At 37.5% G+C, this 23,380-nt stretch overlaps 3 protein-coding genes across 6 annotated transcripts in view; 2 read left to right on the forward strand and 1 right to left on the reverse strand.

The window, feature by feature from the left end:
- Positions 1-7,395, reverse strand: part of COG5 (component of oligomeric golgi complex 5) — a 146,031-nt gene extending 138,636 nt beyond the window's left edge. For both annotated transcript variants that reach the window (XM_012720930.1, XM_004676929.2), the window contains exons 1-4: positions 6,856-7,395; positions 2,338-2,477; positions 282-339; positions 23-77 (exon numbers count right to left, since the gene is read on the reverse strand). In XM_012720930.1, the coding sequence (XP_012576384.1) occupies positions 23-77; positions 282-339; positions 2,338-2,477; positions 6,856-7,375 (773 nt within the window). In that variant the 5' untranslated portion in view covers positions 7,376-7,395. The remainder of the gene's footprint in view (positions 1-22; positions 78-281; positions 340-2,337; positions 2,478-6,855) is intronic.
- On the forward strand, positions 7,277-18,042 carry DUS4L (dihydrouridine synthase 4-like (S. cerevisiae)). 2 transcript variants are annotated; one of them, XM_004676930.2, is made up of 7 exons: positions 7,277-7,361; positions 10,046-10,179; positions 10,853-10,974; positions 13,907-14,024; positions 14,897-15,019; positions 16,578-16,804; positions 17,400-18,042. In XM_004676930.2, the coding sequence occupies exons 2-7, from the start codon at positions 10,064-10,066 to the stop codon at positions 17,645-17,647; spliced, it is 954 nt and encodes a 317-aa protein (XP_004676987.1). In that variant the 5' UTR covers positions 7,277-7,361; positions 10,046-10,063; the 3' UTR covers positions 17,648-18,042. The 2 variants fall into 2 exon arrangements, with proteins under 2 accessions (XP_004676987.1, XP_012576386.1); XM_012720932.1 differs by lacking the exon at positions 7,277-7,361 and adding an exon at positions 7,782-7,851.
- Positions 18,043-19,551: 1,509 nt separating this feature from the next.
- BCAP29 (B-cell receptor-associated protein 29) overlaps positions 19,552-23,380 on the forward strand; it is a 38,603-nt gene continuing 34,774 nt past the window's right edge. The window contains exons 1-2 of one of the 2 annotated variants that reach the window (XM_012720721.1): positions 19,552-19,609; positions 20,047-20,155. In XM_012720721.1, coding sequence (XP_012576175.1) covers positions 20,064-20,155 — 92 coding nt within the window. In that variant the 5' untranslated portion in view covers positions 19,552-19,609; positions 20,047-20,063. The other variant, XM_012720720.1, reaches the window with a different exon arrangement.

A 23,380-nucleotide genomic window follows, 5' to 3' on the forward strand; every position in this document is an offset into this window, starting at 1 on the left:
TTTACAAAATGAACAACAGTACCTATCAAGAGCTCCCTGTAAAGCCCCAATTCTTGTATGCATCATCTGAAGAACACCTGGGAAAACAAAAGAGCTTGTATTACTTAACAAATTTACAGAGTTCCAATAGCTAAGGGCTCAACAAAGTTTTATTAAAATGTATTTACATATTAACAGCAGAGTATAGTTTTCGCAAGATAAAATATTTACCATCTGACAGGAAAAGTTTGCCCATCCCTGACCTAGCTCCATACAACATATAATAGCTAACATAAAGATACCTTCCAAAGACTCGATCCCAGTTGCTTGTGCCAGTAAATCTTCATGCCTTGCAACAACCTGAAAATCAAGAAGATATAATCACCATTTGCTTCAGCTAAGTATTAGACAATTTGGTGTGTGACCATGAAGTGGAACTGATGGTCTTTTGTCAGGACAGGAAAGGGGCAAAAACTAACACAATAGAGGGCTCTCCCTGGTGGGGCAACAGGTTAAAGCTCCACACTATGAAGCTCTCAGAAGCCATTGCAGCACAAGTTCAATCCCCAGCCAGAGAGCTGATCCACATGGCGTGGCAGACCTCTCCTGACCCGCCTGCTGCTCCTCTCAACAGTGTGTTTCAGTACATCTGCCTGTTCAGTTCCCCACTCTGTCTCCAGTGAATCCTCTCACCTACCACACCTCTGGCCTGTACCCCAGTTCTGTAAGCATAAATCAATAAATCTTACAAAAAAAAAAAAAACTAACACAATAGAAAAAATACAGATTAGGCTGGTGTGCTTGATCTGAATCATTTGCAGAAACAGACATACTTGAAGTTCAATACACAGTAAAAGTAAGAGACTGTCTTTTCACTAATCCTAGCCTATTGCAGCTTTGTCAAAATCAAGAAAAAAAAATAAAAAGTTAATTCTTGCCACATGATTTTATACTTTTCCTTTAAAGAATCTTTCCCAACATCAAGTTTTCTTACTTCTTAAATTCAGCATTATCAAGGCCATATCCTAATCTTGAAAGAAAACATATTATCAGTGCCCATCTGTCTCTGAGCATCTTTCTACACTCTTTCCCACTGTCACATAAATCCTCTCTTCTGCAGAAGATAGTTATGAAAATTAGGCAGTGTATATGGTCACAACCAAAGACCAAAAAGATTAAGAGTGAAAGGCCACATGTAAGAGATTCTTAGAAACATCAAACAAACAAAACATGCAAATCTTAAGAAAAATGCAAGTTATCTTCATATTTTGTATTCTTTTTTCCCCCAGTGTGTAACAAGTGTTATGTTTAGTCTGTAAAGTGAAGTTCTAAATCAACAAGAATTCATTCACTGTACCTCTATATCTACAGTGTCAGATAGCACTGTCATTATATCAAATCCTTTCCTAGCATACCTACCCTAAAATAAATATCACCTTTGCTCTACTACATCTTTTATCCTTATAACTGCCAGAAGTTTGGATTTTCCCCCATCTAATGACGTGCTCATCAATTTTCCTATCCTAACAAGACTAATCTTCTTTTACTTCTCTATTCTTCTTTGTCACTTGTGGAAAATACTTTGAAAAGTTGAAAACCTAAAACTATACTTTCAGATACTCCCATGAAGCCATCTGAATGAATTCTAAGAGATTTGAAAGGATCAACAGAGATGAAAGCTCTCTCTTACTGTTTCAGACCTAAAGCAAAGTCCCAGAATCTAAATATGTAGAGGGAGCTAGCTACATTGAACATACCAGAATTTAGGGTCCAGGTGGCTAAAAGCAGTACTTTGACAGCAGTATGGGAGGTACAGCAGGAGATCTCCGACTTTTGGGTTGCAACTATTGTATAGTTCTTTCAACTCCAGACATCTAGCCAGTGATTTCATAAACATCCAATTCTCTGTATTAAATAATTTGCTTTAAATGCCAAGAGTGATTTCTGTCTGCTGTACTAATTTTCATTTCAATGACATTTTGAATTACTTTTACTATGGATTTGGATAGTATTATACCAGTTTTGCTCCTACAGAAAACCACTTATAGTACCTTCAGCTCATATTAGAACTTAAATGTCCTCAACCTCACATTCAAAATTACTGAAAGTATAACCTGACTCATCAATAGTTAAGTAAATGTTAAGATTTTTTTCTGTTTGCTTATAGCAGTTTTATTTATTACAACCAAAACTTGGACTTTGAAAAATAAGCTAAAGTGGTAAGTTAAATGTTAGTTTTTTAATAGAAAATAGATTTAGGCTGATCTAAATATAGATTTTGGTTAGAGAAGAAGATTGTGAAATGATAAATTACCACTTAGACTGTATAACCTGTATGAACCAGAAAACTGGGATTACCTGTAGGTGTAGTTCTTTATCCAACTGACTGATTCCTTGGGCAAGTTTTGCTAGTTGTTCAGCAATTACAGCTTGATGAATAGATTGGGAAGTATAAGTCTTCACATCAAAGTCTTCATTTAAAAAATCACTATAACAATCTGGAGGAAAAAATATGGAATATAAGATTTTAATTATTTGTTACGATTTTTTATTGTGGTAAAGTGGTTTACAACACTGTATGTGATTCAGTGGCATAAGACCACACCTATTCAGATGTATTTCCACAGTTTCCCCCCCTCTCCAACTTGCGGCCTCAATTCCACAGACTTTTACAGTTATTGGTTTGATTTTATCTGACCCTTTGTGTGACTTCTCTATATTCCAATTTAAGTGAAACCATCTGGTATTTGTCTTTCTCCTTCTGACTTACTTCATTTAGCATTATCCCTTTCAAGTCCACCCATATTGTTGCAAATGGCAAGTTTTTTTTTTTTTACAGTTAAGTAGTATTCTGCTGTGCATGTGTTGCATTTTCCTAATCCACTGATCTGTATAAGACCATAATTATTAATTACATTGGACTCAATTGCAGGTAATAAAATCATTATAATCATAATTAACATATCTGAAGTCTTTTCTATACTAGGAACTATTATCAATGCTTTCTATAATACTGAGGAGGAGGAAGTATAAACTATAAGTATAATATCTGTTGATAGCTTTACATGTGGCAGGCACTGATTTAAGCATTGTACACATATTAACTCATTCAATACTCCCAAAAGCCTAAGGAACAAGCATTTTCTCCATTTCACAGATGATGAGACAGGGCATACAACTTGTCCACTTAGGTGAACCCAGTCTAGTTTCACACTCTGAACCACTATGCTACTCTGATAAGAGCTACACTTTATCATTGAGTCTAGAGGAAAACAATCAGTAAGAGAGCAAAAATTAACACTAATCGTAGTCTTTAACAGAGTGAAAATTAACACTAATTACAGTCTTTAACAAAAAAACAAGGTTAGTTACAAGAAAAAAGGAAAGTTAAATATAGTTGATATTTATGGCCTCAAATATCCCTAGATAAATGTATAAATATTCTGATAAATATCTGAAATTTTTAAAGACATAGGTAAATACAAATTTAGCAGTATTACTGCAACTAAGGTTTATGGGTGAAATAAGTACATATAAAAAGAAACTGTGTTCAAAACAGACCCTTAATAGGTAAAAGGATACAAGATTTTAACAAGAGGTCTGCCTGTGGAGAAGCCCACAAGTGTGCAGGTCAGAGAATTGAAAGTTACAGATAAATAAAAGTGAGCTCAATATAGGTATAAACCACTACCTACTAGCCATCTAGCAGGCATGGACAAGACTGCCCTAATGGAGATTATGAAGCAAAATAACAGTACTTACAAGAAAACTTCTATTTTCTATATCCAATATAATATATGCTCTGTGAGGGTAAGGTCTTGTTTCGTTTAGAGAATCTAAACCATGCTTGACACATGGTAGGTAGGTATATAGATGAACTTATATATGAGCTGGAAGTATCATTCAGTTAAAAGCAAAGAAACTCATATTCTTGACTACTCTCAAAATGTAGTGGAGTAATAGAAGGAAACTGTTACTTCAACCTCAATTCTTAAAAGAACATTTCTTTCCAGAACTCTCCTACACTGCTGGTGGGAATGCAAATTGGTCCAACACTTATGGAAAGATGTGTGGAGGTTCCTCAAACTGCTAAAAATGCAGCTTCCATATGATCCAGCAATTCCACAGCTAGGTATCTACCCAGAGGTCACAAAAACATCAATTCAAAAAGGACACCTGCAGCTCTATATTTATTTCAGCACTATTTACAATAGACAAGCAATGGAAACAACCCAAATGCCCAAAAATAGATTAATGAATCAAGAAGATTTGGTATATTTACACAATGTAATATTACTCAGCAAGCAAAAAAGATAAACTCATGCCATTTGCAGCAACATGGATGGAGCTGGAAGAGAACATGCTCAGTGAATTAAGACAAAGAAAAAATACCAGATCCAAATAAAGGATCAGGAGGAAAAAAATTAATTATAATAAAGTAGAAACTAAAATCACCAGGCAACTATTAACCAGAGACACTCTGCAAGAGGGTGAGGAGGGAGTAGGATCAAAACAGGGATGAGAAGAGCACAAGGGACTATGGTGATGGTGCACGTGTGAACTGGTGGTGGGAATTTGACAGGATCTACACCCAAGACAATAAAGCATACATTGTATAAAAATGTGTATATATATATATAACTATTTTTACATCATTCTTTATGTGTGTATAATATACATACATACATATATATGTATATGTACATATATGTGTATAGATATATAAAGAGAGAGAGAGCGCATTCCTTTCCAGTTTGCCAAGCAGCTCTCGAATTAAGAATCTACTCGGCAAGGGCCCTCCCTGGTTGTGCAGCGGATTAAGGCACAGCACTAAGAAGCTAAAGCCACTTCAATATGAGTTTGATCATACCACCCACCCTGGAGGTGACCCACATGGCCCGGCAGACCTCTCCTGACCCCACCCGCTGCTCCCCTCAGCAGTGTACTTTGACAATCTGTCTGTTCTGCTCTCTACTCTGTCTCTGGTGAACCCTCTCACCGTCCCTGTACCTCTGGCTTGTACCCCAGTTCTGTATGCAAATAAATAAATAAACCTTTAAAAAAAAAAAAAGAGTCTACTAGGCAAAAAAATAGAAAAATAGAAAGGGTCATTTAATGAAATGGGAATGTTTAGAAGCAGCAAATGTCACCACTTATTTTGAGAGAAAAGCATAATGGTAACTTCAGTGCATGTAGATCAAAGTCTCTGTGTGCGTGTGTATATATTGGTCAAAAGGATAAAGAATGTGGAAGCTGAGGTTCCCAAAGAAGTCTGGGGGAGAGGGAGGTACTGGGGGTGCAACTGAAAAAGAAGCTGTAAGACATCCAAAATGTTGAGACTATATCCCATTTAAGACCTTAAGTTAAGAAAGAAAACTGTTGCCTTTGTGTTTTAGAACAAAAGTTTTGGCAACAGTATGAACAATGATTAAAATGAGATTAGTCACATAGTGGTGTGCTGGAGCTATCTCATATTAGCTCCTGAGAGCCAACTGCTAAACTTTCCAGAATTATGCAAGCCAGCAGACATCACCAAGGTGATGACCAAGGTGACAGTATTTACACCATGGAAATAAGCATATGCTACAAAATCAGGGCTTTTCCTCTTTTCCTAGAGAGCCCTAAGAGCATCATGAAGTGACAATTTAACAAATATTTAGATACTATGTGTAAGACAGTTGAAAACGGTGACTAGGAGGAGCAAAAAACTAAAGGATGACTCCATAGTTCTTAATTAATAACTGACTTACACAAATCAGCATTGCACTAAGTTAGACACTGGATGTACTAAGATATATCCCAGTGCCTATCTTTAAAGCTTTAGAAGATTATTTCCTTACGAATGATTATTTAATTGTAAGTGTATATGAAGCTTAAAATTTGATTAAACTGAATTTTAATTGATACAAAAACAAAGACGCTTAAGACAGAGATCCTAACCTCAAAAGCCTATCACATCAAATTCACCCAAGAAAATACTACATATGTATAAAATCAAGAGTCAAGTAACTAAGGGCAATAATAAAATACACAACAATCAGAGAAAACGAAAAGTTTAGAACTTTATTTCATTCAACAATACCCTACTTTGGTCTAAAAATGTGTGCCTATGCTTAATACTATAATATTCAATTAAAAAGTAGGCGCAGAATAATATATTCTTTTGAACATCAGTCATCATAACTAGCGTTAACAAAAATTCTCTACCACTACCTGACAAGTGTGTATTCAAATTCTGTAGTAATCTCCAAATGTCTGACTGCAATCTTTTGTTTTTAACCCGGATAAAAGTGGTTATGCGAAATTTGGGCCATGTTGAATTAATAAAATTACATATAGTCAATCCCAACCTGAACTAATGTTCCGACCCCTCACTCCCCGAACGGTATTTTACACCTTGTGAAACAACAAATGAGCTTGTAAGGGGGACCATCTGTGTAGTTCAAGAATTTGGTAAGAGGGGACGTTCCCATGTGTATGTAATACTAAGCCCCTCTTTTTAGCTTCTATGATCTGTTCTAGGTGGGATCCAACGCTTCATTCCTTCATCAGGAACTGCGGGACCAGCGGGAAGCTGCCAACGTGGGTCACTGGGTGCGGGGTCCCAGGACCTCAGGGAATCCAGGCGCGAGAAGGTAGAGCTGAAATGTGGAGCAGAGATCAGGTGTCCCCAATAACTGAAGGGGACAGCAAGTCCCGGGAGAAACAGGTTGTCCACGTCACCACCCAGACGCAAGGGGGCCGGGCGCAGGGGAGTGGTCAAGTCGAGACCGGAAAACTTTCTGCAAAGCGACGGGTTGAGTCCACCACCCAGGCCCAGGTGCTAAGCAGGACAGCCCCACGGCACCACGATCCGGTCAGACTCCGGCTCCTTACCGTCTTGCAGAAGCTCCCGGACTGTCGCCGCAGCCGTTCCAGAGCCCAAAGCCCGGTGGCCAGCCACAGCAACGCCGCCGTCGCTACCTTCCATGTTGGCAGGTGCCGGGATGATGGCGTCACTGCGGGCCACTCCGCCCAAACGATGACGCAGAATTCCGGCGCCGGCCGATTCGCCCAGCCAGCAGTGCTGCGGGTCTAGTAGATCCGTGCGAGGACCGGAGCTAGGCGGACCCTGACTAGTAGCTGGTTCCGGAGCCGGCAGCCTACGTGACTCCAGCACGCCGGGAGATTCTAGACTTTGGAACCGGCGTTTTCCACGGTCTCCCATCGCGTCTCTGGGACCGGCTTCTACCCGGCGGAAAACGAGGTGGGGGCCGGAATGCGGCCGCAAGCGTCTACCTCTAAAGCAAGTATTTAACCTAAATGGGGCCTTGCGGCGAAGGCTGGACAGAAGAAAGGTTTCTGAGGGTACCACGTGCCTCCCACAAGCACTGCCGGCGAGAGTAAGTATCAGCATCCTCTCTCACCCGCCTTGGTTCCCTATCCTGGAATAGAGGCAGGCGGGAGAGACATGAGAAGGAAAGTTGCTGGGAATGAATAGTGAGGAGCGGTTAAGGAGGGCCGAGGACGTCCATGAAGACGCAAGACTAAACCAAGAAAAGACAAATGTGATCTGCCCATGACTTTAATCTTTTTCTACCTCTACTTCTCATTTTCAGCCATGTGCTATGACAATGATTTTTTTCTTTCTACACATGATGGACTTTTAATAGCGTGGCTAACAACACTGAAGCTGTAGAATTGTCAGCTTAGTTTCCATTATGTCATCTCAGCTGAAGCATGTATTAATCACCTAGATTTCTCGCAAGAACTAATCATCCGCATGTATGCAAGAACATTGAGCATATCTTCATAGCAAGAAACTGTAATGTAACTTCCCATCGTGGACAGTAGTTGTGGACACAGGAACCCAGTTGTTTTCCAATTCCAAACGTATGTGTTTGTCGTGATTCTGCTAACAGTATTTCAAGGTGCTATAATAGTGCTTACCCTGTGCCAAGAGCATTTAATATTCAAAACAACTCAGCTGAACAAATCTGGTGATGTATTTAATTATGCTTTATCCTTTTTCTCAGAAGTTTATCCTTTTTGTAATTTATCTAGATCCTGGTGAAAATGGGACTGATGGTTCTGAACATAGGTCACACAAATTGTCAATAGTAGTATGCTCAGTTTTCATTATCTATTAATACACAAAATGTGCTTTAACAATTCTTGAATGTTAATGATGAATAAGCATTACCTATGAATTACAGATTTTTTTCTTGATTTTTACTGGAAGATTTTAGAAAAGTAGCCTAATTTTGGTTCATTCAATGAAGGGTTTTGAGACCCTGCTATATAAATTCCTGCATATGTATACAAACATTCCTATCCTTTACAAATGGAGCTTATAGACAGTGTGGAAACCCATTAAAATAAATGGTTATGTGATTTTGGAGTACATTTTGGATTTATTTACTCCCCAAGCTTGGAAGCCTTTAAAACTACTTATGCCTGCACTCTACTTCCAGAAATTCACATTTGACTGGTATGAGATATGGTTTGGGCTTCCTGATTCTTAAAAGCACTACAAAATTATTCTAACGTATACAACTGAGGTTGAGAACAACCTTGTGGAAAGGACACTGGCTTTGTGTTGCTATACTTTACTTATGTAGGTTGCTTATATCTAATCATAAATTTCATTTAAGAAAGTCAGACTGATTGGTCAGTAATAAAACTAACTCACTCCAACTGTACAACCTACCTACGGAACTTGAAATGAGTGATTTATATTTCAGTTATACCAGTACTTTCTGGGTTAATCAAATTAAAAACTACACATTGAGCAATAAAAGTTGACCCATGTCTGTTTCCAACTTTCTAAGGACAAAACTTGGAATAGGGAAAGCATTCAACACTATGATATGACAGGCTATTGGGCACAGCAAATACTAAACACTTTTGAACTGTCAAATTTCATCACTTGCATCTCTTTGGGTATAACAGTGATCTACTATAGTATTATAGTTAAATTTTTGCTAGATAATACCTTTTTTTTAATAATAAAGGCTTGTTTGCCTTCTGATAAATAGATACAAAGAATAGGATTTGAACATAAGAGCAAACATTAAACACACTACTATATCTTTTGGAACACTCCTTAAAATTGTTCTTTTAATGATACTTAGTTTTTCTGTATAAAACTAGATATTTCAAAGTGCCATGTATATTATATGTGAAATGTGTCAAATCAAAAATCTTGGCTCATCAAGGCCAAATAAAGTAACATGGTAAAATTAAATAGTAACATGAAAAGTAATAACGTGCTATGCTAGGAAAAAAATTAGTTTTCCAAATTCTTTTTGAGAAAAAACTGTGAATATGGTAAGTGAAGTATAGAATTTAAAATTTAGTGTGTAACAAGTGCCAGATAAAGCCAAATTAACAAAACCCTAGAAATCGGATTATAGAACTAAAGCTACTAGAAGGAAAGGGGAGATGGACAATGAACTTGAGGATAGATTATAGATGCTTTGGTGGTAGGTGTAACTTAGTAACACTCGATGTGGAGATCCTGTATTTTTCTTTAAAGGTATATTTATTTATGCATACAGAACTGGGATACAGGCCAGAGGTGCAGGGGCGGTGAGAGGCTTCACCAGAGACAGAGTGGATGCAGAACAGGCTGACTGACAAGTACACTGCTGAAGGGAGCAGCGGGTGGGTCAGGAGAGGTCTGCCTCACAGGGTACATCACTTTGGGGCTGGGGATCGAACTCATGCTGAGTTGTCTTTAGCTTCTTAGTGCTGCATTTGCCCACTGCGCCACCAGAGAGGGCCCTGGGGGAAATCCTGTATTTTAAAGCAATCAGCATTTAAACCAATTTTACCTCAAAAAAAGCAGTGTGTGACATGAACAAGTGTAATTTATAGTAATAACAGTATTACTAAAAACTGAGTGACTTTATAAATGCAAGCACAATTCTGTGCTATCCTATTTGATACTGTGAAAATAAGCTATAGAACAATCTCTGGACCCATTAGACTCATGAAAATATATGTACTTGGCAAATGAAGTAGTTAGAATGATGGGAATTAATTCAGTGGAAGTACTTCTACTCTATGCAAATTTCTTTTTCAGATTTGAAATACCTTATTCATGAAGAGTGACTGCATACAAGCCATAATGTGTCAAGAAAGAAAAAATGATCCAATAGAAATGCTTCATTCTGGGCAGCTGCTAAAAGTCTGTGCCCCGATGGTTCGATATTCAAAGTAAGTGTTGTTAAATGGTTAATAAGCTAGCATGTGATATCCTTTTTATGCTCTAACTTTAAAATAAGATTCCCCTACTACATGGGCTTTTCAAAGGCTTAGCTTTGGGATCATTCTATAGTCTTAAGTTCTGGAGATTCCATTTGTCAGGTATGCTTTTGTCCCTGAGTAAATAATTAAGCTCTCTAAGTTTCACATTTTAATATCAATAAAAGTGGTAGTGTTTGTAATTCCCACTATAGATTTACTTTTGTATCTTTGTTGAAAATCCACTGGGCGTGTTTGTTTGTAAAACTTGTAGTAAGGCCCTCCCTGGTGGCGCAGCAGGTTAAAGCACTGCACTGAGAAGCTAAAGCCACTTCCACATGAGGTCGATTCCTGCCTGCCCCGGAGGTGACCACATGGCGTGGCAGACCTCTCCTGACCCGCCCACTGCTCCCCTCAGCAATGTAGTTCGTCGATCTGCCTGTTCTGCTCCCCACTATGTCTCTGGCGAAGCCTCTCGCTGCCCCTGAGCCTCTGGCCTGTACCCCAGTTCTGTATGCACAAATAAATAAATCTTTAAAAAAAAAAAAACTTGTAGTAAATACTTAATAATTAACCAAAGTAAGCTTGAAAACACACATGACAATGATGTTTTCTTATGCCTAATTAAAGTTTTATATATTTGCAGGTTAGCTTTCAGAACTTTAGTAAGAAAATACAATTGTGATCTATGCTATACACCAATGATAGTTGCTGCTGATTTTGTCAGATCTGTAAAAGCCAGAGACAGTGAGTTTACCACAAACCAAGGTATGTGAAACCCTTATTGCTAATTCTGTAAAGCTTAAAAGAAAAAATTTATCAAACAATTCAAATTCACAGATTTTATTTTTAAATCCTTTTTTTCTTATGTTTTTAATAGATATTTTTAAGTATTCAGTTCCTTGTACACTCTAGATGGTAACATCAAAGTGTAGTGTTAAGGTCAGCCTTCCTTATGGACCTTATATTCTCAACAGGATAGTTAGATTATATCTCACTACCTCCAGCCTTGTCCCATTCCTAACTATCCTCCAAACAACCCACAATGACTTTTCTAAAATGTAAATTTGATTACATGTCCTTCCTGCTTAAGATCCTTTTTAGACCCATCATTGCTTGAAGCAATGATTTTCAGTGTGATCTCCCCAGAATAGCAGCACCAGCAGATCTGGAAACTAGTTAGAAATGAAAATTCCCAAGTTTATCACAGGCCTACTAAACCAAATTCTAGCTGTGTGGTACAGCAGTCTATATTTTAAAAAACTCTCCTGGTGATTCTGAGTTTACTCAGGATTGAGAACCCACTGGCCTAGAGTAAAATTCCAGCACCTAACATAATAGAGAAGTAGTCAAGCTCTTACATGTGTCTTCTGCAGCTCTGCCTTCCATCATTTTGTTTTCACATCCCCACCACATTTATTCTGCAAAACTACTAAATTATTTTAAGCCCAGAACATACTTGTTCTCTCACACATTTCTACCTAGACTAACCTTTCCAGGCTTGCCTTCTCCCATATTCCTATCTCTTTGGCAAGCAAAAAACAGCTCATACTTAATTTAGCTCTCAATTTGTGCCAAGCAACTTTCCACTTGAACCACTACTAATATTCTCGTTTTAAGAACAAGTGTTTGATGTACTTAATCCTACTGTATTATAATTCTTCTTTAGGTACTCTCTCTACCACTAGACTGGACTCCTTGAAGGCTAGAGCTATTCTTATTGACTTAATCCGCAGCATTTAGTACATTTTTGAAAATGTAATGAGACCAATAAGTGGCTGTTAAATTGAAATTCTACAACTCTCTTGAGTAACAAAGGAAAAGACCCATATCCCTAAGAAAAAACAAATTTTTCTATTCCATGGCAATCCTATAAATCTATGAATTATCATAGAAATTTGGATCAATGGAAGTAGGTGATGCCAGAAATCTGCATTTTGACAAATTACCATTGAGTCTTATATAAGTAGTCCTCAAAAAAACTTAGGAGAAAAATTGAAGTATATCTGTCTAAAATTTATAACAGGTATCAATTTATAAAGAAAAAATTATCCTTTAAAAACTATGAAAGCTTTGATATATTTTACCATATTAAAACTTTTTTTTTTAAAGATTTATTTATTTGTTCATACAGAACTGGGGTACAGGCCAGAGGCTCAGGGGCGGCGAGAAGCCTCACCAGAGACAGAGTGGGGAGCAGAACAGGAAAATCCACGAAGTACACTGCTGAGGGGAGCAGCGGGCAGGTCAGGAGAGGTCTGCCACGCCATGTGGTCGCCTCCGGGGCAGGCGGGAATCGAACTCATGCGGAAGTTGCCCCAGCCTCTCAGTGCAATGCTCCAACCCGCTGTGCCACTAGGGAGGTCCCCGTATTAAAACTTTTATCTAAGAACACAAATATATTCAAAGATTAACCAAAAGCTGACAAAAATACTTAACTATAATTTTATATGACAGCAGCACTAACGTCTTTATTTAAAAAATAATTTTTTAAGATTGATTTATTTATGTATACAGAACTAGAGTAACAGGCCAGAGGTACAGGGGCGGTAAGAGACTTAACCAGAGATAGAGTGGGGAGCAGAACTGGCAGGTCAAGGAAGCACACTGCTAAGGGGAGCAGTGGGCGGGTCAGGAGAGGTCTGCTGTGCCATGTGGTCACCTCCGGGGCAGGCGGGGATCGAACTCATGCGGAAGTGGCTTTAGCTTCTTAGTGCTGTGCTTTAACCCGCTGCGCCACCAGGGAGGGCCTATTTAAAATTTTAATAATAAAAAAGGAACAACTGGGCTCTCCCTGGTGCTGCAATAGGTTAAAGCACAGTACTATGGAGCTATTACAGCCACTGCAGCATGAGTTCGATTCCCAGGATTGGGGGGACCCACCTAGTGTGGCAGACCTCTCCTGACCCGCCCATTGCTCCCCTGTTCTGCTACCCACTCTGTCTCTGGTGAATCCTCTCACCCCCCACACCTCTGGCCTGTACCCTAGTGCTGTATGTATATATAAATAAGTCTTTAAAAGAAAGAACTGAAAGAAAAATTGCACATACATGGCTATGTGAAAAATGTGGAGAGAGTGCCCACAAAAATATACACTGCTGGTATGTAATGTAGGATAAGTTATAAGGAAACATCTGTACCTATATTGGTAAACTCTTTGAAAGAAATGTTCTTACCATCTATCAAGATGTTTGATACATATTCAGTAGTTACATTACTAGGAATTTACCCTGTGAATATATTCAAAAAAGCATGTATGTAAAAGTATCATTGTAGCATTGTTTGTGAGACCCATAAATAAAATATAACCTAGAAATATGCTTTATAAAGAAAAATAGATCTGAGTACAGCTCAAATATATTTGAGGGGAAAAAAACACAGTAGGCCTCGTAATAATTATAGAATATGCACACTGCCTAAATTTTACAGATATAAAATTGTTCTGGAATACAATAAGTCAATTCTAACCTTTGGTAAAGGGGTCTGATTGTCAACGTGTTGTGCTTTACATTAAAATTCGAACATTATATTGTTTAAATTTGTACTGAATGTAAATTGCTTTCAATTTAAAATATTCAAAATTATTTTAATGCTGTCTTGTTTGAATAGATGCTTCCTTGACTAAAAATAGTATTTTTGTCCTGTATTATTAATGTGTGCATTTCTGTTAATTTTAATGTTGAGCTATTCATTTTATCAGGTGATTGCCCATTGATTGTTCAGTTTGCTGCTAATGATGCAAGACTGTTATCTGATGCTGCTCAAATAGTCTGTCCTTATGCAAGTGGAATAGACATTAACTGTGGTTGCCCTCAGAGGTAAAGCTCAAAGAAGTTGGAAGAATTTTCAAAAAGAGTAGGAAAAAATTATGTAAAAATGGTAAACTATCTTTCTAGTTTTCCAAAAATTAAAAAGTAAGGAAAATAAAGGTAAAACACCTGGGGTCTAAGTAGAAAACAAGAAAAAACAAGGAGACAATAATGCAAAGATGGTTAAGAAAGTGTACGTGACAGGTATTTTATCTAACCTCACTAGAATTTTTTTTTTACTGTATGAATCTGCCTGGAGCCTCAACCATTATTATGTGGGCTATTAATGTTTATAGCAATTCCTAAAATGTATCTTTACTACCATGTCAGTCATACTTGCCATATGATTGTGGAAGATTGATACTTGTTTTCTCCTAATTAATTTCCTCTATAAGACTACCTTATTATAACTACTTTTATTTCTATGTCACGGTTATTTGGTTGATTCTAAGTAACATGGTGTTGATGGAATATAGTAAAGTTTAAAATGATATCCTTAGCTTTTTGGCACTGAATTAGATTATATGTCAAGTAGGAGAGTTAAATATGCTATTTTATAACTAGAATGTTATAAGCTAAAGAATCTTTATTATTAAAACTAGTAAAACCTCTTATTATTTACAGTAAACATCAAATTTGAAATTAGAATGTCTGAAGTAAATGCAGATAATTACAAGTTTTAGCTGGAAGAATTTTAACAAATCTTTTCACTAACTTTTGGGGATATGTTTTCCTAATATCATGTTGATAAATTTAGAAATATTGAATCTGATTCCAATCTATATCTCTAGACATATAGATAAATATATTTTCAGCTTTTAAAAATTATATCTTCTCTTTCAGCTATTTACATTTTATTTTTTGTTCTGTTTCTTTATAAGATGGGCAATGTCAGAAGGTTACGGAGCTTGTTTAATAAATAAGCCAGAGCTTGTTCAAGATATGGTGAAACAAATAAGAAATCAAGTGGAAAAACCCAGATTTTCAGTGTCTATTAAGATAAGGTACAGACAATATTTCAGTTTATTGATAAGTTAATTCATTGCTTAGGAAATAAAATAATATTCCCTTTTTCTGTGCTTAAAAAATTAATAGCTGGTACATTGATGTTGAGACAAGATCTTTTAATACGTGAATAATCATAACTTATGATCCAGAGCAACTTCCTTCTATTTTTCAATAAAAATGAAAACATTCAAATATTCATTAAAAATTTCCCCCAGGGCCCTCCCTGGTGGCGCAGCTGGTTAAAGCACTGCACTAAAGCACTGCACTAAGAAGCTTAAGCCACTTCCATATGAGTTCAATACCCGCCTGCCCCGGAGGAGATCCACTTGGGGCGGCAAACCTCTCCTGACCCGCCCGCTGCTCCCCTCAGCAGTGTACTTCCTCTATCTGCCTGTTCTGTTCCCCACTCTGTCCCTAATGAATCCTCTCACCCTCCGCATCTCTGGCCTGTACCCCAGTTCTGTACGAATAAATAAATCTTTAAAAAAAAATTACCCCAAAGAAATTTTTTCACTTTTTCTATCTAACACACACTAAGAAATATTCATTATATTGAAAGTAGAGGATAGAAATGGTACTGACACTGAAATTTAATAATGAAAAAAAAATTAACCACATATCTGTTTTGGTGGTAGATTAGAAACATTTTATAATAACAAACTATATTCTCCCACTTGTGGATTGGGGTGTGCAGATACTAAAATAGTTGGGTTTTTTTTTTTTAAGATTTATTTATTTATACAAACAAGAACTGGGTACAGGCCAGAGGATTCACCAGATACAGAGTGGGGAGCAGAACAGGCAGATCTACTAAAATAACAGTGCTGAGGGGAGCAGCAAGTGAGACAGGGCAGGTCTGTTGCTCCATGTGGGTTACCTCCCTCACTGGCTGGGGACCCAACTCATGGGGCAGGGGCTGAGGATAGTGACTTAACTCCTTGCAGCACCAGGGAAGACCTAAGATCTTTAATTCATCTATAATAATACTTTGATCACTTTTTTAGTTAGCCAAAGAGAAAAAAACACACTAATTAAATTAAAACTTATTTATTGCTAGAAGTGAAATGTCTAAAGGACTTACATATGAACTAATCATGCCCTTCCTAGTGGTGCAACAGGTTAAAGCCTAGTACTATGAAGCTATCCATTGTAGCCATCTGTTTGATATCTGGCCAGGGAGGTGACCCACAATGATGTGGCAGATCTCTCCTGTTTCACCACTGCTCCAACTGCTCCCCTCAGCAGTGTATTTCACTCAGTCTGCCTGTTCACCTCCCACTCTGTGTCTGGTGAATCCTCTTACCCTCCTGCACCTCTGGCCTGTACCCCAGTTTTTATATGCATAAATAAATAAAACTTAAAAAAATAAATATATAAAAACTAATCCCTGACCAGCACTTTATTGATAGTGCCATTAACTCCTAGTAAAACAAACTTAAATAAAATATTGTTTTCAGTTTAGTAATTTTAGCATTGAGTTATGTGTTGATATTACTTTGATTTTTATCTATAGATAATTTGATTTTATACATGGATATAATTTTGAAACTATAGGATCCATGATGACCTTACAAAAACTGTAGATCTTTGCCGAAAGGCTGAAGCAACAGGCGTTTCCTGGATCACAGTCCATGGAAGAACTGTTGAAGAAAGACATCAGCCAGTTCACTATGAGGCCATTAAAATAATCAAGGAAAATATGTCTATACCTGTAATTGCTAACGGGGACATCAGAAGCTTAAAAGAAGCAGAAAATGTGTGGCATGTTACTGGAACAGATGGTAAGAAATAAATACTTGAGGTTTTTTTACTTAAGCAAAATAGTGTGGGACACAATGTGATTTTTCATTATTTTTCTTTAAAATGAAACCACATTCCCTTATACTGATTCAAGCTAAGCAATTTGTTAAAATGGTATAACTCTTATACTTCTATGAAATAATATTATTTTCATTAGGCTAAATAGTCGCTATCTGCTACCATCATATCCAGTGAGTGACCAGTTAAGAATCTTCCAGATAGCCAGTTAGTAAAATAAAGCACCTAGAAGAGAAATTAAAGTTACTGAACACAGAGAGGTCATAGGAGAAAAAGGAACTCAGAATGCTGTGCACTTTTCATTATTCTTATAAATTATTGGCATACCAAACCCTATGATAGCTGTTGGTCGATGACTCTGTGTTGCTATTGATAATGAAAGAATGTAGGTAAATTTAACTTTAAGTGAACTCAATATATGACAATCTGAAATTATCCTTCCTTGATGTCTTAATTGAATTTTATCTCACAACCATGACTTTTTGTTAATTTTTTTTTTTGAGGTAGCAACCTTGAGTTCTTAATGTATAGACAAATGTGATGTGCTTTAATTTGTAGGTGTGATGGCTGCAAGAGGACTTTTAGCAAACCCTGCCATGTTTGCTGGATATGAGGAAACCCCACTGTCATGTATCTGGGACTGGGTTGACATTGCTCTTGAACTTGGAACTCCTTTTATGTGTTTTCATCAACATTTAATGTACATGATGGAAAAGATAACTTCAAGACAAGAAAAAAGAGTATTTAATGCTTTGTCAAGCACATCAGCAGTCTTAGATTACCTTACAGAGCATTATGGGATTTGATGCAACTGTCTAAAATCATTTACTAATTTAATAATTTTATACTTTCAGTGAAAGCACCAGCTCACATTTTGGGTTTTGCTTTTTAATGACTGGCTCTCAAATTTTAGTGTTAAAAGCAACACTTTGGGAGCATTTTAAAAATCACTATTCCCCACCTTCAGAGATTCTGTTTCAGTAGGGTGGCTCCAAAATTTACAATGTTAAAGAAAATCCCAGGTAACTTAAACATTCTAGTCATTTTAAGTCCAAACAAGCATTGCTTTGACTGCTATTATGGGTGTTTGTGTTTTTTTCTGAAAGGAATCATGTTTTTAACAAATAAAACTTGATTTTAATGCTAAAAGTATGGTTCATATAGTACCAGTAAGTTAACATGAAGTTTGTTCTCATTGAAAATAAATCAAATGGCAAAACAAATGTCAACACATATGAAATAAAAAGGAATAAATTTTTATAGGATTGCATTTATAGCTTAGATTAAAAATGCAAATTGGAAAATCCAACTGTTACTTCCTAATTGAATTACACACTGACTTTAACTAGACATGTTTTTCATAAAATTAAGATTCCATGTAACTTTTTTTTAAAGGTTGATTTATTTATGCATACAAGAACATGGGTGTAGACCAGAGGGAGTAAGAGGATTCACCTGAGACTCAGTGGGGAAACAGAACAGGCAGATATATTGAAATACACTGCTGAGGGGAGCAGCTAGTGAGACAGGAGTGAACTGCACCATGTGGGTTACCTCCCTGGCCAGGAATATTACTCACACAGCAGTGGGTGGCTGGTGCACTGTCTTTAACCCCTGAGCCACCAGGGAGGCCCTCCATGTGACTCTTTATAAACAACGTTAAATTTACATTTAGAATCCATAGAAGATTGAAAGTTTGGTAAATCTATCTGTACTTAAAATGATTAAAATTAATTTCATCCGTTGCATCTCAAATATAAAAATCTTGGTAACTGATCTGGAAAAAAAAAAACCTATATATTTAAAATATTGTTTTTGAAGAATAGTACCTGGGACTTATTTTAAACACCCAATTTTCATACTTGTTTTTAAGTTATGTATTTTATACTACCCCATAATTGATAATAATTGTAATTTTAAAATTCCTTAATGTATGTTACTAATAGAATTTTGCAAGTGGTAAAGGTGCCACCTCTTTTATTCGAGTATTTTACACGCCGTATGAAAACCCGAAAAACAGCAATTTACAAAAATGCCTATACTTGTATTACTTTCCTTTACTAACGATACCCAAAAATTACCCTAAAGTTTATTGCCTTTTCCCACTCCATGGTCAAAAGCAAAATTTACAGAGAACGTTTGACTTTACAGACCTGCATTCTCACAACAAAATGCTCACAACCACCCTCCCATCCCAGGCCTTCCATATAAGTACTTGTAATCGCAGACTATGAAATTTAACTACCCACTAAGAGAAGTAACCGAAAAGGGGTGCGTTTTAAATACGATCGCTGAGTTTGCACCATATTTCCTCCTCTCTACACCAAAAGAAAAGCCGGTGAAGCTCTTTTAACAAACATTAGATATACCTCAGTTCTTGTATGCATAACAAATACTTAAACAAATACTTAAAATAAAACATCGGATAATACCACTCAAATCACACTTCAGTAGAAATGTAAGGTTTGGCTCTGCAGGAAGAAGCCCCAAGCATCAGGGTCCAAAAGTCTGAGTCATCCTCTTAACTCCATCACCAATTAGGAAACAATTATAGCTAATCATCGTCTTCTTGCCTCCAAAGACCTCAGCCTAGACGCGCCTCCTCGCCCCCAAGTTTAGGGGAGGGAGCTGGCCAGAGGAAGGGGTGGGGCACCTCCCCGCGAGCCCCGCTTCCGTCCTCCCCCTTTCCCCCCCCCGCCGCGGCGTCTGACGTCCCGCGCGTCGGCGGCCTCGGAGCAGCGCGGGGAGCGAGGCCGGCGGCAGGCGGGGTAAGGCCGCGCTAGAGCGCGGGGCCGCGGTCCCGGATGCGGCGTGGCGGGCCGAGTCGCCCGCTCTCTGCGCGGTGAACTTCGGAGAGGCGGCGCTGCCCTATCGTCGGTTGAGGGCCGCGGCGCGTTCCCTGAGCGGGAGGGCCCGGGTCCCGGCGTTGGTGAGGGTGGCGTTAGCTGCGGCCGCCGCGGGAGCGGGACGAGAGGCGCGTCCCCGGCGCCGCGCAGGCCACCCCGCAAGTTGGCTCGGCCGGCGGGGAAGGGGGGGGCGGCGGCCCCCCCCCCCCCCCCTGCCACTACTTCCCCTCCCCACCCGGGCGCCTCGAAGGGACCGGTGGACCGGGAGAGGCCCGCAGGCCAAAACCTTGCGCCCCTGGGGTCTTTAACCTGGTTTTCTTTGAAAAGCAACAGAGTAAATTAAGTGTTTCTTTGTTCAGGTGTGAAGAGAAAAAAAATGACACTCCAGTGGTCGGCAGTTGCAACCTTTCTCTATGCCGAAATAGGACTTATTTTAATCTTCTGTCTACCTTTTATTCCTCCTCAGAGGTAGGAAATATCCAAGTCATCATAATATTAACGAGGATTAATCTCTTTCTGCTGTTTAGTGTGATATTGGGGGGGGGGAGTTTCCTTACGATTAAAAGTTATGAGTGCCAGTTATGTTAAAAGGTGCTCTTTAACAAGAAATAATGACAAGATTCTCATATTGTGTACATAAGACTTTGCTTCACATGTGAACGTGGAATAAATGTCCCCCTCCCTCCTCCTCAAAGGAAAAAGGCCTAGTTCTCTTGGTTTGGTTCTGTTTGATTTCTGGTTACAGACGCCTATAACAAAGCAGTGTTTACACTTTATTACCTGTCTTGTCATCAGGGTTTACCTTTGTTTTAGTGACCTGAATTGGAACAGTGAACCGAAGGAATAAATTAGTTTTACAGTTTAGAGAAACGTTTGGGGCAATGAATTGACAATTTGGAAATGTAAGCCCATAAATGTTTCTTTCTTTGGGACTTAGGTAAGCAACAGTTTCATTCATGTTCTGTGGCAACTTTACTACATTCCCACACACACACACAAAATTAATGAATATGTTAAAATTGTTGAACATGTAAAAGTATCAAAGCTGTGGATTAACATTAGTTCTTTAGTGTCCTTTAATTAAGTACTAAGTATCTTAAAGTATTGGCTCATTTGATTTCCGTGATCACTTTCAGGTTTAGTTTTAGATACAGAATATTGATAGTTATGATGTTGAAATATACTTACAATGAAAATGTTGTAAGGCATTTGTTCTTACCTTTGACATAAAAGAAAATCTTTCAAAAAAAAAAATCTAACTCTGAAGTTTAGTAAGATCCCAGCTCTAGAGGAGACAAAGTTTCCACGTTGTCTCAGCGTAGGTATGATCTTTCATAACTCTCAACTTTCTTCTTGTCTCCCTGGGTTTCTTCTCATACTTTTGGCCTTGTATAGTAGCTATACTTCACTTTTTTCTTCCTTATACTAAAGAAAATGATTTAATCATACTGCCGGAAAAGAACTTAGGGATAATTTTTTCAACCTACTCATTCTGTATAGATCACATACTGAGACCCGAAAAGGAATGTGGCCTGCTGTAGTCATCCTCATGGCCCATGGCAGATTCCATGACTAGAACTTCAGCTGAGGGCTTTTTGTGATGCAATCAACCTGGGAGAAAAGATAACCTGTTAATTTTGCTTCAAATCCTCAGTTATACCTTATATTGCATTTTGATAATACTTGGAATAATAGAACGCCGTAGCCAGGGGGGAAAGTGTTATTTATAAGCATCTGATTCATAAATAATGCTTAATAGTATATAAAAAGAGTATTTAGAACAGTTGATCTTTTCTCCATAATTTAAATAATTTCCATACTTAATTTAATTTTGTTTCTTAAATTGTGGATCTTTTTCTTCCTGCCAAATATTTTCCCTATCCCAGTCAGATGTGTGTATATATATATATATATATATATATACATAAGAAAATATGCTATAGATTCACACCAATTATTTATAACATGTTCCACTTTTTATAACCACCTCTTTTAATCTTATATATTATCTTGTAATCTTCAAAGAAAAAGTTTCAGTCTTCATTTAATTTGACTCTCTGTTATTTCATAACTCACTGGTTAAAGACACTTCCTCAGAAGTCACGCTGCTTGGTTTATAGTCCCAGCTCTGCATGTTACTGTGTGAAATTGTACAGCTTATTTACCATTTCTGGCCAGTTTCCCCATCTGTAAAATGGAGGTAATTCTGGTTTCCACCTCATATAATGGTTGTGGTGGCTAAATGAGTTAAAATATATAAAGATACTTAGAATTACAATATAGAAAGAACTCACAATGTATCAGCTATCATTAGTTCCTCTTTATAGTAAGTCTTACAACTGCCAGTTATTACCTGTAAGAATCTTTTTTGTGTTCCCTTTTATACTGGCCTTTGAAGACATATGAACTTACATTTGTCCCTAGATCAAGGTATTGACACTTAACTTTCTTAAAAGAAAAAAAAAACATATCTCAGTAGTATACCTGGAATTGGAAGCATGGATACATACACAGAAAAAAAAAAAAACTGCTTCATCTATATTATATCAGTTTCTTTCTCCCCACCAATTTCAAGTTGATATTTAAAGTTGCTTTTAAATAGTAATTTGTCATAATCTTAAACTATAACTTTTTTAAAGTTGTTAGTGCTGGCCCTCCCTGGTGGCGCAACAGGTTAGGACACAGCACTGTAAGCTGGCTGCAGATGCTTCAGTGCAAGTTCCATCCCCAGGCCTGGAGGTGACCCACATGGGCAGCAGACCTCTCCTGACCTGCCCACTGCTCCCCTCAGCAGTGTACTTTGTTGATCTGCCTGTTCTGCTCCCCACTCTGTCTCTGGTGAAGTTTTCATAGCCCCTCCTCTGACTTGTACCCCAGTTCTGTATGAATAAATAAATAAATCTTAAAAAAATAAAGTTGTTAGTGCTTATTTTTAAGTGTTTATTGCCTTTGCATGTCTCCTTTCAATCCAGTAATGTGGTAATCACTGAAAAGGCCCTTGTATCAAGTTTATTGTCTTTGTATGATGGATTATTTTATCACTCTGCCATTTACAATACTTTTTTTAAACCTATATCTTGCGTATATTCTTCAGTCCATCTAGACTATTTCCCATTTCATTTCCCCATCTTAAACTCTTGATGTGGGTGGTAATTACATGGGCATATATGTATGTAAAAATTCATTAAGTTATATATATGTAATTCTTTCGTTTAACTAAGTATATGAAATATCTCAATGATTTTTCTCACTCCCTCTTGTGAAAGTACAGAAACTACTTGGACTAGATGTTAAAAGTTACTATATAAAAATAGTCTAGAGATTTGTACCCTTTACTCCTGAAATGTTCTTATTTGGACCAATAAGTATTTGTTATTATTATCAATGTTACTCTCATTATCACTTATATAAAGTGATGTGTTCTTTTGACAATACAACATTTTAGCTTAGAAATTCCTTTTTCTGCTTTTGATCATATATGTTTACTTTAAAAGTTATTTTCACTTTAGAATATTCAAGCCACCAGGCAGAAGATAGTCAAATGTCAAGTTACTAAATTAGAAAAACATTGTTGCAGATTTCTTGAGACATTCTTATATCATATAGTTCTAATATAACATAAAAAGTAAATTTCTGTAATTTTTACTTACTACACTTACCAAAATGTTAATTCAGTATTTACATTTTAAAAAC

The sequence above is a fragment of the Condylura cristata genome, unplaced genomic scaffold (genome assembly GCF_000260355.1).
Source record: "Condylura cristata isolate star-nosed mole 26May11 unplaced genomic scaffold, ConCri1.0 scaffold00005, whole genome shotgun sequence".
In the NCBI taxonomy this organism is placed as follows: Eukaryota; Metazoa; Chordata; class Mammalia; order Eulipotyphla; family Talpidae; genus Condylura; species Condylura cristata.